General features: G+C 41.5%; 1 protein-coding gene across 2 annotated transcripts; it reads left to right on the top strand.

Moving 5' to 3' along the window:
- Positions 1-795: 795 nt before the first annotated feature.
- On the top strand, positions 796-13,270 carry MSMB (microseminoprotein beta). 2 transcript variants are annotated; one of them, XM_090279524.1, is made up of 5 exons: positions 796-831; positions 933-981; positions 5,775-5,880; positions 6,887-6,992; positions 13,000-13,270. In XM_090279524.1, exons 2-5 carry the CDS (start codon positions 976-978, stop codon positions 13,127-13,129), a joined length of 348 nt encoding a protein of 115 aa, XP_090135650.1. In that variant the 5' UTR covers positions 796-831; positions 933-975; the 3' UTR covers positions 13,130-13,270. The 2 variants fall into 2 exon arrangements, with proteins under 2 accessions (XP_090135650.1, XP_090135651.1); XM_090279525.1 differs by lacking the exons at positions 796-831; positions 933-981 and adding an exon at positions 1,607-1,688.
- The last annotated feature ends 3,746 nt before the right edge of the window (positions 13,271-17,016 follow it).

Raw genomic sequence — 17,016 nt, 5'->3', positions numbered from 1 at the left:
TTTATTTATTTATTTTTAGAGAGAGGGGGAGGGAGAAAGAAAGGGAGAGAAACATCAATTAGCTGCCTTTTGCGCGCCCCCAACTGGGAACCTGGTCCGTAACCCAGGCATGTGACCCTTTGGTTCATAGACTGGCATTCAGTCCACTGAGCAACACCAGCCAGGGCAGGAGGCAGTTTTTTAAGGGTGCAGGAGAGCTAACTCACATGGTATTGGGAGGTGGCAAAACTGGATTTAGGAGCAGTAGAGGATGGCACAGGATGAAATTACTGTGGCCAGCTCGGAAGAGCTTTGAGAACCAACTGGATCTTTAAGAGGACTGAGCTCTCATCTGTGGGTAAAGGGAACCTAGGGTGGACTTTCAGGCACTGTAGCAAGCTGTGGGAAAACATTTTGGGATAAAGTGGTCTTATGGACTGAATTGTTGCCCCCCCCCCCAAAAAAAAATTCATATGTTGAAGTCCTAACCCCTGGCAGATCAGAATGTAATTGTTTTAGACATAAGCTCTTTCAAGAGGTTATTAAGTTAAAATGAGGCTGTTAGTTTGGGCTCTAATCCAATATGACTAGTGTCCTCATTAAAAGAAGAAGAAGAAGAAGAAGAAGAAGAAGAAGAAGAAGAAGAAGAAGAAGAAGAAGAAGAAGAAGGAGAAGGAGAAGGAGAAGGAGAAGGAGAAGGAGAAGGAGAAGGAGAAGAAGAAGAAACAGACACACACGGAAGAAGATCCTGTAAAGACACAGGGAGAAGGTGCCATCTGCAAATCAAGAAGAGAGACCTCAGCAGAAACCAACCCTTCCAATACCTTGATCAGACATCAGGACTCCAGAACTGTGAGAAAATGAATTTCTGTTCTTTAAGCTGCCCAGTCTGAGGTATTTTGTTATGGCAACCTAAGCTGACTCATGCAAATGTTGTTTCTTAAATACATCAGGAGGTTCTGCTTGTTGCTGATACCCAAAGTCATCCTGGGCATAATGAAGGCAAGCAGGGGTTTCTTGTTTGTTTGTTTGTTTGCTTGCTTGCTTGTTTGTTTTTTGAAGATCATTGCTGAGCAAAGAGAAGGCTTGCTTGGTGCAGGAGAGAGTAAATACTTAAGATTCAAGAAGAAGTACAGAAAGTTCAAGCTGTTTGAGCACATGTGGCTTGTCAAGGCAAATAGCTGCAGAGTGCTGCTTTCTTATTCCACAGAGGGCATGTTTGCTCTTTCAGAATAGACCCTAAGTGTGCCCTGCTGGGTCTTCTGGGCTGACCCAATGAACTATCCTAATGTCTCTTTGAAGTCTAGCATTGACACATGGCTGTATGATTGGTGTGCCTGAGCTTCTGTTTCTCTATGAAATCAAGTAAGATAGTGTATCATGTACCTAGCCATCCATCCAGCTTAGGAGGGAGGCTCAGGAAAGGGGAGTTCTATTCTCTGTTCTTTCATGTCAAGGGCAAATGCATATCAAGGTTGGAAATGGCAAGAGTAAACATATAATTTGGGTGGAGACCTGATTTCTGAATAACTCATAAATCATCTGAAACGAGTTTCCTATTGACAGTCAATCATCTGTAAATACCAAGTGTGTCCTTGGCAGGTTATCTTTCCTAATCATGCCAGATAAGTGGTAGTCCTGTCCTATATAAATTTGCTGTGATCTTCCCTGGATATACATGCCTGTAAGGACTCTAGCTCATCACAATGGTAGGTAACTGGTTGTTTCATACATAAAGTCCAGTAAAAGAAAGAAGTATATACAGTACATTCCTTATTTTAATGTGCTGTGATGTGTTTCTACTGGATACACTTTAATGGTAAATGTGAGCCTAATTATGAATCTTCTATAGCTTACTTGCAATTCAATGTGTAGTATATAATGAGAGGCTGGGAGCCTGGGAAAGTCTTAATAAATTTAGCACTATTTCTATTCTCTAAGATCAAAGCTGTTGTTTCTTCCAGTAATTTTGGGATTCAATTAGGCTTTCTTTGTGTTTCTAATTCTTGAATGATCTGTGAATTAAATATAATTTCAGAGCTACAACACTGTACCGTTTTACAGATGAGAAACCAAGCCTGCAGTGGGGAAGAATTGGTCACAATGGTCTCACCACTATCCTGCGGGCAGCTGAAACGGGAACCCTAGAGGGCTCTCTAGGCCAGTGGCTCCCAAACTGGCTGCACAGTGGAATCACCTGGGCATGTGTGATAAATACAGTATTCCCTCACTTATCGCAGGTATTATGTTCTAGTACCTTATTAACCTTTCCCACTCCCTTATTAACTTTTTCCACACTTTTATAAACACTACTTATGTTCTTAAACATATTCTACACTCTTAATCCTAAAATAACTTTAACAACATATGTATACAGTACCGCAAAATCCCACGATATAGCAAAAAATCCGCAATAAATAATTAAATATAATATTTTTTAAAATCCCGCGATAGCCGGGGTAAGTGAACTGCGATATAGAGAGGGACTACTGTACTGATATCTGACTCCTACACCAGACACTCTGATTTAATTGGTTCACAGTGTGTCCTTTGGAATTGGGGTTTTTTAAACTTGCCCAGGTGATTTTAACATTTAGCAAAATTTGGGAATCATCCTACCCTAGGCCCTTTTTAGTGTATCATGTTATATTAAGAAACAATTTTGCATCAAAATCTATAAAATCTGTTCTTCCTTTCTGTCTTTAATTCAAACTTTGTCTTTTGTAAAGTATCCTTTGCTAAAGCCAATGAAAGGGGATGAGCTGGGCTGCTCTCAAGATGCAGAGGAGCAGAGGGAGGAAGTCGCCAATGAACAGGAGTAGAAAAGCTTCCCTCAGACCAAACCTCAGAAACCGTCTCAGAAAAACGAAGCTGGGAATAGTAGAAAAACAGTGGGTTGGGAGCCTGCTGCTCCATTCAGATCCCTCCTCCAGCCTTGGAGTAGACTTCCTAAGTGCAGAGCTGGCAACGTCCCTGCCCTGCTTAGAACCCTTAAAGACGCCTGACTCCTGATCATGTGGGGAACACCCAAGGAGCAGCAGCTTACCTAAAGGAACACTATTTCTAGGGGCACCGTTTCAGTCTAAGGCTGACATGAAGCCACACCATCCAGAAAGCGTAACAAATGCCTGCCTCACAGCTGCGCTACTGTGTTTCTGCATATGTCAGGTGCTCATCTTTACTGAATGTTGCAAAGGAAACAAAATAATGGAGGGATGGGAGATGGAGAAATAGCATATGGGAACAGGAAAGGACTTCAAATTTTTCTATTCAGGTGGTCCTCAGACCAGCAGCATGGGCATCACCTGGGAGCTTGCTAGAAATTCAGACTCTTTGAGTCCCACCAAGGTAGAATCTGCATTTTATTTTACAAGATTTCCCAGGGATACATATCCACCTTAAGGCAGCACTGGCTTTGATCATATTTATTTTGCTTCTCACCTGGGAGACTTGGTAAAAATTCAAGGCCTTGGCCCTGTCCTTCTTCAGTGAGCTTGAGATTATATTTGTTATTAAGCCTAGGTTACTTTGGTGCCTACCCAAGCAGAACCTTTGTTTTTACAGGGGAGGAAACAGGCTGAGAGAGAGAGAGAGAGAGAGAGAGAGAGAGAGAGCGAGAGCACTCATGGAGGTTATATGTGAGATATTGTGAACTGGTTAATCTCAAAACTGAATACTTGATTCTCCTGTCACCATGTTTGGACTCCATCCTTGAGTCATTCAACTGGGTGTCCCCACTCAGAGCAGTAGGAGATCTAGGAATTATGCACTCTGCACTCACCATGGGCTGCAGCTCTGGCTTGTGCCCATTGATGCCTCTGTTCTGTGACTAGATAAAACAGGACTTCCAAGATTCCTGTGATCATCAGTGCCCCCCAGGAACCCCCTTTCTTTATGAAGGGAGCAGAAATTCTGTCAATAATGCTGGCTTCTAAATATAATTTTGAGAAAAAAGTTCAAGCTTCCACCACGATCTTAAGCTAAATATTATGCAAAAGAATAAAACAGAAAGAGCAAGTGCAACCTCAAGTTCTGATGTGGGCTAAGTATATCGAGAGTTTCTTATAGGAATTTATTTATTTCTTTTGGTTTATAAAGCAAATGTGTTTCAGTGGAGACAATTTAGAAAATAAGAGGAAAAGACCAAAGAAAAGTCCCACAGCTCAAAAATCACTTGTTAAAATTTGGTACAAAAACTTTAATCGTTTTCTGAGTATCTCCCTCCTTGTGGATCTTTTATTTATGTATTTACATTTCTTATCTCATCAGTATGTTGAACTTTTCCATATGTTTGTTTATCATTTCTGTTTGTGTATATGAGTGAGAAATGTCACTTTATTTTCTTTGCCACTTTTCTACTAGGATATTTTTATTTCTCCCATTGATATATAAAAATTCTTTATATAATGATCTTGTTCTCCAAATATGGTAATAGTTTTTAATTTTGTTTACAGACTTATACCTTTTACATGCTCAAAACTATGTCTTTTCTATATTTAGAATAAGATAAAGATTTATTTATATTTTCTGTGATTAGTTTATGATCTTAAAAACATTTTTTTTTCTGTTATTTATTCCAGAGAGAGGGAAAAGGAAGGAGAAAGATAGGGAGAGAAACATCAATGTGAGAGAAAAACAATGATGGTTGCTTCTTGCATGCACCCTGACTGGGGACCAAACCCACAACCCAGGCATGTGCTCAGACCTTTCGGTTTGTGGGACAATGCCCAACCAACTGAGCCACACCAGTCAGGGCTGAAATTTTAAAATTATAGTTGATATACAATATTATATTAGGTTTAGGTGAATCTGTCACCATACAAAGTTAATTCATAATCTTATTGTAAAAATTTAACCTTCAAATCATTTCAGAATTTATTTATGGGAACTCAAGTAGAAAATTAACTGTTTCTTTTCAAAATAACAAACCATTTGTTCTAATATTATTTATTGAATAATCATTCTCTATAGATTTCAAAGACTAAGTTTATTTTATAATAAACTTATATGTATTTATAAATATACTTTCTGGGATTTCTGTGCTGTTCCCTTTACTTGTCTTTCTATTCTTATATCAGTAATGCACCACTTCAGATAGCATCAATACATAATTAATTTTAGACAACTTATAGAACAAGCACTCTCACCTCACTTTCTTTTTTATAAGGTTCCTGGAAATTCCCACATTAAAGTCTTTTGGTTTATTTAGCTTCCTCATCTCAAAATGATGGCAAAAGCAACTTGATACTTTTCTTTGCCCTGCAGATCCAGTATCAGCTAGATGAACTATATGTTCATGCAGCCATCAACAATGCCTTTATCACCTAGAAAATGAAGTTCTTAGCCTCATCATCTAAGAACTCCAACTACCTCAGTGAGCTCCATCAAGTCTCCTACTGCATTTTCTTCTTTTTTTTTTGTGTGTGTGTGAATGTTTTATTATCTTCCTGAAGCTCTCTTCTACTCCCTCATTTCTGTTCTTTAAACTATACATACTCTGCAAAGAGGCTAAAAAATCAACTTTCCACAAGGCTTCCCTGAACCTCCCCTGTAATAAAATAGCACACTACCATTATTTTTATTGGTCTCTGACCTTTAACTCACATTTAGCTCTTTTTTCAGTTTATTTTAGTAACTTGTGTAGATCTTGTTCCTTTGCTTGATTACTTGATGGTAGACGCTCCAGCTCTAAACCACCTGCCAGAGCCCAGCAGGGGTCCTCATACTGGACACACGGTCAATGACTGCCATCTGAATTCATTTGTTTTCCTTCCTAACCCTTCTTTACATTACAGAATGCTCTTTTGGGCAGCCTCATGGTTTTGGCCACCTTCATGACTTTATGCAACGCCCACTGCTATATTATACCTAATACAAAAACTCCAGGTGATGTATCTAATGGTAAGTCCTGGCTTTTCAAGTTTATTATTTTACTGCAGCCTGGTAGATGTAACCTGTAGGCAGATGAAGGCCTTTAAATCTACATGGGTAGGAGAGTTAGGGCAGATACCAAATGGCATAAAATGAGAGGCTTCTATTTGCCATTTACATAAGATAGTAGTTCTCAACATTAGGTGTATGAGAAGTGTCTGGAGAGCTTTTGAAACCTACCAATGCTCAGGTACCATCCAAGAGCACATAAATTAGAAGCTCTGCTGTAGGAGCTATACATTAAAAAGATTCTTGATGCAAGCGAAGAACCATCAATTATTCCATAGCAGTACTTCTCAAACTTCAATGTGCATGTGAGCCTTCTGTGAATCTTGTTAAACTAAAGGTTCTAATTCTGTGGGCCTGGAGTGAGACTACAAGTTTGCATGTCCAACACCACCTCCGGTAGTGCTGATATTACTGGTTCCTCAAACACACTTAGACCACCAAGGATTAAAGCAGCTGCTGTCACTATTGGCTGAATATTTAAATCACTTGGGGAGCTTTCTAAAAATATGGCAGCCTGGGCTCCATACCCAGAGGTTCTGATTTTATTGTTCTGGGGTGGGACTCAAACATAGTTTCTTTTTTTAATACACAAGATGTTTTACATGTGCATTTAGAGTTGAGAAGCAAATCAATGGGAGGTAGAAAAATGAGATAATCCAGCAGGAAAAAAAAATCTTGGTCCCAAGTACTCCTAGGATCATAATAGCTTTTCTTTTTTTCTTGTAATATCTGTTCTGAAATAAAATCTGGAAGGATTTAAGCTTGCTGTAAGAAAACATGATCAGTGGCAGGAACTGGACAGTACTGGAATTTAGCTCTGAGTGAACACAGATGCCCTTAAAATCTATCAGATTTTTCCCCCTCTGGGAGAGGTATAGATGACAGGGGCTGGCCCCATGTCCTACAAGCCTTGTTCTAGTAGCATGACTTGGGGACACCACATATGATGACACATGTTTTATTTTAGAATGCAAGGATCTCAGTGGAGTCACACACCCGCTGAACTCAAAATGGGAGACTGAGGACTGTGAGGAGTGTTCTTGTGATGAAGATGGAATTAACTGCTGCAGCATGTAAGTCTCAAGCTAGCAAGGCTAAGAAGGGGTGCAGCTGCTGTTGGGCTGCTCCCTCTTTCAAAATCCCATCCTGAAGGGGGGTTAGTTTTCAGTGTTATTTCTATTTTTTAGTTGTAGTAAAATATACATAACATAAAATTTAGTATTTTAACCACTTTAAGTGTAACATTCAGTGGCATTAAGTACATTCACATTTATTTATTTATTTATTTATTTTCCTTACCTGCCTCCAGTTCCTGGACTGGGGATTAAACTGGCAACCCAGGTATATGCCCCAAGTGGGACTCGAACTTATGACCTTTCGGTCTATAGTCCAATGCTCCAACCAACTGAACTACACCAGCCAAGACAAGTACATTCAAATTTTTGTGGAACCATCTCCACCATTCATCTTCAGAACTTTTTCATCTTCCCAAACTGAAACTCCCTACCCAATAAATAACTCGCCATTCCCTCCTCTCCTCAGCCCCTGGCAACCACTGTTCTACTCTCTTAGATTCTATGAATCTAAGTGAAATTGTACAGTATTTGTCCTTTGGTGACTGGCTGACTTCAACATAATGTCCTCAAAGATTACTCATATTGTAGCATGCCTCAGAATTTCCTTCTTTTTTAAGGCTGCAGAATGCTCCATTGTATACATATATACCACATTTTATTTATTAATTCCTCTGTTGATAGACATATGGGTTGCTTTTACCTCAATCTTATTTCTTTTAAGTTGTTTTTAAAACTTGATAAATATCTTCATTATTAAATACCTACATCCAGATTGGTTGCTAAAGAGAGGAAATGATACCCAGGGGTCTGAAGCCATGCTAGAATTAACTAGTTTCACTTCAGCCTTGGCCTGAGGTGATTTGCAAAAACAGGAGTGAGTCTGAACACAGGCAGAGGGAATGGGTGTGAGGTGTAAAGGATACTTCGTAGTGTTCCATGTACTCTAAACCCCAGTTTCTTTCTTTCTTTCTTTTTTGTATGTTTTATTGATTATGCTGTTACAGTTGTCCCAATTTCTTTTCCCTTTGCTCCCCTCCACCCAGCAACTCCTCCTTAGTCCATGTCCATGGGTAATGCATATAAGCTCTTCTCAACATCCTCCTGTCCATTCTGTACCCTCCTACTATGCTTCTTAATTCCTGCACCATTTCCCTCTCTCTCCCCTTTCCCCCCTCCCAGCTGACCTCCCCCTACATGCTCCCCATACCTATGATTGTGTTCCCATTCTGGATGTCTGCTTAATTTGCCTTTATTTCCATTCCGTAGCTTCTGTTGCTGATAGTTATGATTCTGTTGTCATTTTAATGTTCACAGTTTTGATCTTTTTCTTAAATAAGCCCCTTTAACATTTTATACAATAATGGTTTGGTGATGATGAACTCATTTAGCTTTACCTTGTCTGAGCAGCACTTTCTCTGCCCTTTCATTCCAAATGATAGCTTTGCTGGATAGAGTAGGTCCTTGATCTTCATCACATTAAATACTTCTTGCCAGTCCCTTCTTGCCTGCAAAGTTTCTTTTGAGAAATCAGCTGACAGTCTTACAGGTACTCCTTTGTAGGTAATTCTCCTCTTCTCTCTTGCTGCTTTTAAGAGTCTCTCTTTATCCTTAACCTTTGGCATTTTGATTATGGTGTGTCTTGGTGTGGTCCTCCCTGGGTCTAGTTTGTTTGGGAGTCTCTGCTTTCTGGACCCATATGTCCATTTCCTTCCCCAAATTAGGGAAGTTTTCCTTCATTATTTTTTTACATGATTTTTCAATTTCTTGACCTTCTGGCAACCTCATGATTTGGATGTTGACATGTTTAAAGCTATCTCAGAGGTTTCTAAGCCTCTCCTCATTTTTTTCAATTCTCATTTTCTCCTTCTTTACTGGTTGATTGTTTACTTCTTCCTTATGTTCCAATTTGTTGATTTGAACCCTGGTTTTCTTTCCTTCACCATTTGTTTCATATGGATTTTTCTTCATTTCACCCAGGATAGCCTTCATTCTTTCCCTGTCCTGTTTAACCTTTTCTGTCAAGTCTGTGAGCATCTTTATCACCAGTGCCTTAAACTGTGCATCTGTTAGGTTCACTATCTCCTCATCTGTTAGGTTCGCTACCTGCTCGCTGCTTAGTTCTGTCACTTGGACCTTGATTTGCACCCCCTTATGGGCCGTACTTCTCTGTCTCCTCATCTTGACAACTTTCTGTGTTTGCCTCTGTGTTTTGGGTAGGGCTATCACACCTGTAACATTACAGGGAGTGGAGCCTTGGGTATTCATCAGTGCTGGTGACCAATTTCACCACGTTTTGGCACTGTATGTGGGGGAGGGGTCTGAGAGGGAACGATGCTTGTTGCCACTGCTTCTCCAGGCACTTCTCACCTTTCCCGTACTAAGCAAGCTGCCTCCTTTTTGAGACTGGTAGCTTCTTCCTCTGCCCCAACTCCCACTGGCTTTCACAGTCAGAAGCAATGAAGCACTATATTCCCCGGCACTGGAACTGCAAGATATGCAGTCTGGTCTGGCACTGGGATCAGTCTCGTTTGGGGCTGGGATTGTTTCTTGGATTTAAGCTATAGGACTGTGTTTTTCTCCATGACTACAGTCGCTGTACTGCTAGCCGCACCCACCCTCCTGTGCTCCTGCCAGCCACTGCTACCTCTAGCCATGCTGTCGGGCATGCTGCCTGCTAAACACTCCTTGCCCTCTGCAGCTGCTGCTCCGCTCCTCTTTCTATCCCAGCTCCCCCACTCCTACCTTTCTGGCTGATTCTTTCTTCTTTATTTCTTTGCTGAACTTCCCTGTTGTTTTGAATTTCTGGATTTTCCGAGTTTTTTTTAGTTTTGAAGTTGTCGTAAATTCTTTCTTAGTTGTGAGGAGATGCAGCGTGTGTATTTACACCTCCATCTTGGCCGGAAGTCTCTAAATCTTTTAAACCCCAGTTTATTTACTGCTTAAATTTAACTTGTGTCAGCCCAAAGATTGTGCAGATGTTTTCTGCTGGCTTGCTGTGGACACCAAAGGTCTAGCACTTGGGCCAACAGAACAGTGTGGTCCCAATTGTTCTGTTTCCTCAGCAGCCACATCCATACAGCTACTACAGTCTCTGCCACCCCTTCAAAATCCATTTGATGTTGTCACTTGAGTCTTGGCCTATAAACTAGGAGTGGCTTTGATGAAAGAAGCATTGGTATCAAGTAGTGTTTCCCAAAATTGCCTGATCACAGATTCATCTGGTAAGCCTGACAAAATACAGATACCTAGGGCATACCCCAGAACCTACTGAATCAAAAGCTACAGGGAGCTAAGGAATCTGAATTGTAACAAGTACCTCAGAGAATCTTATGATACCACCAGTGAGTAGAGAAGAAACCACTTGACTTAAATCAGACATTTGAGTGTCCAAAAAGTTCCAAACTCATTGAGTTGAGCATACCCTGTACTAAATGCTTAATGGAACAAGAAGGGGATATCAGATCAAGAGACTTTCTGGCTGGCTGCCCAAAGCAGGTTTCCAGGTATTGTCTCATTTGGGTCACTGCATATTACAGCTGAACCTTAATCTTGTAGTTTCAGAAATTTGACATTGTCTTTGTGTCTAGTGTCAGTGTGACTCTGAAGTGTGATTGTCACTGAAGTTAAGGGCTAGAGAGCCATTCCTCCCTAACATTGCAGGGCACCTACCTCCAAAGTGGCCAAAACATCCGTGCCACCTGGATTGACACCCCCACCCCACCCCCACCCCCATCAATGCTGTATCACTATAGCCATGTCAATACAACTCTCTTCTAGGGTCCCCTTGACCTTAGAGCAGAAAAGAGTGAAGTGGGAAGAGTCTTGATACTGGAGTCAGAGTAATGGAATCTGAATCTCCATTCTTTTGTATTCCTGTTCTGTGGTCATGGATACACTTCTTAATCTCTGTGAGCCTCAGTTTTCTGACAGTAAAGTAGGGATGACCAGGTGTATGTGAGAATTAAATGAGATTCTGCATATAACTTTTTTACCTCAATGTTGTATTAAATGTGGCCGAGGGCGCAGAAGTAATTCCAGCAAGGAGAATGAGTCAGTTGGAGGGCTGCCGCACGCTCTGGCAGGTCAGCAGCGAGCGGCACAAAGACCTCTCCTTTTATTGAGTTTTACAAGTATAGAAATCAATAGGGAGGGTAAGGAATGAGCTCACAGGCACATTCCAATATTGATTGCAATATACAATTACTTACTTGGGATTACAACAAAAGGAAAACTATAGAGAATGATTCCTATCAAAAACAAAAAATAGGAATTCAATCATCTATTCTTTTAAGACTATGGGAACAGATACACTGTTCCTTAAACATTAACAGAAAGCATGCAAGGTTAAGCACTACCTGTGCTCGGCTTTGTTTGGTTTCCTTGTCAACATCAGGGAGGATGGAGTACTCAGCAAGATTCCTTTCAAGTCACAGAATGTCTTGAAACCCTGAGGCCTGATCAGTCAAAGACTGTCGGCGCCAGCGAGTCCAGCTTGCCAGCGCGGGTCATAGAACACCTGGACTGAGAGGCATGAGAATATGCCTCAGTTTAGGAACCTTGATTTCCAGCATCATCTCCCCCTTTTTGTTTTACGGAAACCTTATTAGCTATAACCGAAAAGATGGCATTTTTAACCTGCTGCTTTCTTCTATACTTACATCCTACTATAATAATGATTAAAAAGATTACAAGAAACAAAAAAAAGCAGACCTGCAACAAATGCATTAACATAAGGAATAGGATTTATATTATCAATACTTTTAACAATATTTTCAAAGATTTCCTGACCTGCCAGAGTGTGTGGAAGCCCTCCAACCGACTCATTCTCCTTGCTGGAATTACATCCGTGCCCTTGACCACATTTAATACAACATCTCAACATATATTTAATGCCTTCTTTATGCCATTCTGTGTCCCTTGAGCCTGGGACAGTAACCAATACCTAGTTGGAACTCAAAGTGCCCCTTCCCTCTTTTTCTCCACATGCCTGTCCCATTTAGCACACTACTCCACAGCTCTCTTTACTGTTCAAAGCCAACTCCTTTTCCCTGTAATTGCCTCACAGCCTACCAAGTTTTCTTCATATATTTTTTCTTTTTGCTATAGCAAAATACAGCTTTTGATTAAATTTTCTCTGGGATAATTTTTTTGACCCACTGCACTCTCTAGGCTAGGACACTGTCCAGATCTCAAGCTGCTCAGTGGCTTCCCCACTGCCAAGGCCCTCCGCCCCAGGTGCCCTAGGAAAATCTATGTCTAGGTCTCACTTTGGTTTCCAGAGTACCATTTGGGAAGAGGACTGAACTGTCCTTCTTTGTTAAAATAAGTCAAAGTTCACCTTTTAGAAAAAAATATTCTCACAAAGGGCCTTGGTGATGGCTGCTTCTGTGTACACTTTGGGCAGGGACAATTTAAATCTGGGATTTATGGATGTGTTCCTAGAGTGATGAGCCCTAACATTGTTTGTACCCTTGAACATGTGAATGGACTTTCCTGCTGAGATGGTCCCTAGTTTTCATCATCTTCTCTCTGTGTTCCCTAATCCTGGCCTGTAGCGACTCTGTTCCTGTTGGCTTAGCCAGCACCTGTCCTAATAGTTTTCCATTAGAATGGGACAACCATTTCTTTCCCACATTCAAGCAGCAGTACTGCTGGCTACTTCCTGCACAGGAATAGGAAGAGTCAGGCTAGAATAACCTGCCTGGCCCCTAAGTAGCCCAGACCTGCATTTGGGTCTCTCAGAACTTACTTCTGCCCTGTGCATGCAGAATGGAACTTAGGAACAATGTCAGAGGTGGTCTATGTGTTCATAGACCAAGTTCCACGTGCTCATATCCAGGTTCCTGAAGGCAATACTTTGGGGTTGCAAGCCAAAAGGTGACAGTAAATTGTTGAGGGGCATCCCAGAGAGCTGGAATGTGGGCTGCTTCAGGCACAGAGCTGGCCCTGAGGAGGCTGGGCATCCTATCCTTTCTAATAGGTGTTGCTCTTATCTCAATGACAGTGCTGCTACACCTGTAAGTTATGACACAAGCAAGTGTCAGAAAATCTTCAACAAGGAGACCTGCAGTTTTACGGTGGTGGAGTGGACGAATCCAGAAAAGACTTGTTTTGTCGGTGGATGGGTGATGTAATGTGTTTCTAGTGGGCCCAAAGCCAGCCAGAGTGGGCCCAGGTCCTCCCCTGCCAGATTTTATTGTCATATGCCCTCTAAGAGTCTATGATTGTATAATCCTACATATCATTAAAAAAATAAAAACAAAAATAAAGATAAATTGAGCAAACATCTGAATATGTGAACACTTGTAATTTATAAATTATGTGTGCATTGATTTAATACACATTATAAAGCACGCAAATATTTAATGGAAGAAACAAGAAATAAATATGAATAAAAGTTATAGTTTTCCTATACTCCAATAAATCACTGTATCTCCCCTACTCAGGCACTGCTGCTTCTGTTACTTCTGATATATCTGCATTCTGCTGTCCTGGTGTCCCGCCATCTGGTGAACAATTCAAAAAATAAATATGTCTTCAAAATGAAATCAGATTCCTTATTTGCTTTGAGTTTTTCATATTTAGCTTTCCTCGCTCTTCTTCAGACAGTGTCCTCCATGCTGCATCCCTCATATACCTCTGTGTTTGCCTGAGGTTAGAGCTGGTTAATAGAGCAGGACAGCCTGGAGAAGTAGCTCTGAGACTGTTGACGGGTGAAACCTGGTTCTTCTTGCTGATGCAGTAAAGAATTACAGATTAGCAAATTTATTAGCGTGCAAGCGGGATTTATTGGTGATATGTTCTTATGGAAGAGAATGGGCTTTGCCGAGGTGGGGTAGGGAGAAGGCATAGGTTCAGAGCAAAGCAGGGTAAGTGCGGTGAAAGTAAGGGTGGCCAGTGGCTGGGGTAGCAAGTGCACACCTAAGCCAGTGTAGCCTGAGGCTGGGCATCCAGAGGCCGGGCAGCCAGGGAGAGCCAAGAGAGTGAGTCCTTTGTTCTGAGAACTTATATAGTTGGTGAAATGGGGGTGAAGAAGTTATATATTGATTGATGGATAAAGGTGGTGCCAGCTTTCCTGGGGGACAAGACTACCCAAAATTAGGTACGTGTGGGGGTCTGTTAGCCCAAATCCTTATCTTACTCCAGACTGCATTTGTTCATCTTATTGTAAAACAGATATGTGACAGGAGGCAGTTAATTAAAGTTGGGGCAGTTACCCAAAGTTATTTATGGGATCTTTCTGTAAGTATTAGGGACTCCCTTGTAAAACAGATTAACCAAGGTTATCTTATGGGCTTCTTCCTTTGGCAGTATGGACCCTTTCCTGTCTTTCAGGCCTTGGGATGAACAGTTTCAAAGGCTTTCCTTCCCAGATAGTGGAAAGGATACATAGAATTTCAAGGACTGTCCTCCTCATGCTAACAAAATATTTCTTGTCATGTTGGAACACCTGACAATATTATTGGACCAGGCTCAGACTACTGAGTTAGTGGGTGAGACATGTCTCCCTCTTTCTCCCTGCCTTGGTTTACTATTCATCTTAAGTGCCAAAAGGTGTTTCCTGGTAACCTGGATGTTAGACACTGGTCAGCAACAGCAGCACAGTCTCAGAGTTCTGCCTATACGATTTCCTGCATCAAGACCACATGCAGCAGATGGGGTATTGAAAGGCAAGGGGCTCTGGCTTCAGGGAATGGCTTGAGTTCAGAGCTCCAGTATCAGTTGTCTCTTACTGCATACAGAAGACCCCCAAATTGAGGGATTTAAAACAGTAACAATGTTTATTATATCCCACTTCTGTGTTAGAGAACATTTGTTCATTCAAGAAGTCTTTATTAAGTGCCTGGGCCAGGCAATGCTGTGGGCCTGGGGATACAGCAATGAGCCAGACAGACCAGGTCCCTGCTTTCCTGGGGCTTGGAATCTGTTGTGTGTGTATGTGACAGATCACAGATGAGCAAGCTGTCCTCTGTTGAACAATCTGTGAGCAATCGGTTAAAGAGCTTTATTTCTTTTCTGCCACCTAACCTTGTATGTTCAAACATGCTATTGAACTAGTTGAGCAATCCTAGGTAGACCCCTTAGTTTTTTGGGGTCACCCTAAGATAATAAAAACGTGCTTTGGTCATGTTAGTGAATCTGCATCTGAACTGAGAAGGGAATGCGGGATGGGTGAGTTAAGGGTATCACGCAGTTCGGGCTCTCTGGGCTTGTGGCAGTGCTTAGGATGATGACTTCCTCACAAGGCTTTTGTGGGCCTCTCTGACATTCCCTACTGCTCCCTTTTCTCCACAGCTCCCTTTCCACTTATGGACTATGACTATGCCTTTTTCAATTCTGTGTATGAATCTACATTTCCTGTTGCTTTCAGCTGAGATTGTCTTGACCCTTGGAGGAATCGCTTATGGGCGGGATCCACAAAACCCTATCATGATCATCTCCTTTGTAAATCCCTTCATCTTTCTGGGAAAGGTGGTGTTGCAGTAGAATAAGTAGCAGAGGGGAAATAAAGGCAGTACCCTCACCATTGCAATCTAACAAAGAAGGAGACATGTCCCTTCCACTAACTCAGCATTCCTGGGCCTGGGCTGATAATATTGCCAGGTGTTCCAACAACACAAGAGACACTATGTTAGCACAGGAGGAAGAAAGTCCTTGAAATTCTGTATCCTTTCCACTATCTGGGAAGGAAAGCCTTTGAAACTGTGCTTTCATCCCAAGGCCAGTAAGGCGGGAGAGGGTCCACACTTACCTAAGGGAAGAAGCCCATAAATCAACTTTGGTTAGTTGCCTATCTGGTCACTATCTGTTTTATGAGCAAGTCCCTAATGCTTACAGAAAGAGTCCATAAATAACTCTGGGTAACTGCCCCAACTTTAATTAACTGCCTCCCTTCACTCATGTGTTTTATAACATGATGAACAAATGGAGTCTGGATTTGGATAAGGATTTGAGCTAACAGACACCCCTCCCCCCCATACCTAAGTTTGGGTAATCACATTTCCCCAAGGAAAGCTGGCACCACCTTTGTCCATCAGCCAATATGTAAACTCTTCACCCCCATCCTGCCAACTATATGTGTTCTCAGAAAAAAGGACTTGGTCTCTTGACTCTCTGGCCACTCTAGGGCAAATTTGCCACCCTAGCCTTTGGCTACCCTTGCTTTTGCTCTCCCATTCCCTGATAAACTTGGTGTGCATGCTAATAGGCTTGCTGATCTATAAGTCTTTACTGCGACGTCAAGAAGAACCAATGTTTCTCCAGTAACAGTGGGATGCAGTTAGCATCGAGTATTGGGGACCTCTGCCATAAAAAAGACAGAAAGGTTCCTATTTTAACATCTGGTCACAAATACATAAAAAAAAAAAATTCCAACGTGGATAACGCCACACCGGGCAGATTGTGAGGGGAAGTACAGAGTGGTGAAATGTGGAGTGTAGAAAATTGTGGTGTGACATGGTGCAAATGTTTATTTACTGAATTTTAAAAATGTGGCAAAATACACATAACATAAAATTTAACATTTTAACCATTGTTAAATGTACAATTGAGTGGTATTAAGTACATTCACATTGCTGGGTTATCATCACCACTATCCATATCCAGAACGTCCCATCACCCCAAACTGAAAGGGTGTCCCCATTAAAAAATAATGCACCTTTACTAGGCCTGTGGCAAACGCCCTTCTACTTTCTGTCTTTATAAATTTGACTATTTTATGCACTTCATATAGATGGAATCATACAGTATTTGTAGTTTTGTATCTTCTGAGATTTATTGTATCTGTACGTCAAGGCTAAACAATATCTACCTTGTGAGTACGGTTGACGTGAGAGGTTCACTCAGGATACTCCTCAGTACTGTTTGCCTTAAGCAAATGTTTATTTCATTTAATCTGCTTTAGTCAGGAAGGGCAAAAGGACAGTGACCTAGAACACAGGAAAGAATGTACGCCTGCGCTCTGCGCCCTCTAGAGGGCGGACAAGGCCTTCGGGCTGAACCGAGCAGAGCTCTCGCGACA

This window comes from Furipterus horrens, unplaced genomic scaffold (assembly GCF_987537825.1).
Source record: "Furipterus horrens unplaced genomic scaffold, mFurHor1.1.pri manual_scaffold_5, whole genome shotgun sequence".
NCBI classification, from domain to species: domain Eukaryota; kingdom Metazoa; phylum Chordata; class Mammalia; order Chiroptera; family Furipteridae; genus Furipterus; species Furipterus horrens.
Note: the sequence above shows the minus strand (reverse complement) of the source record. Positions and strands in the feature narration are given on the sequence as shown.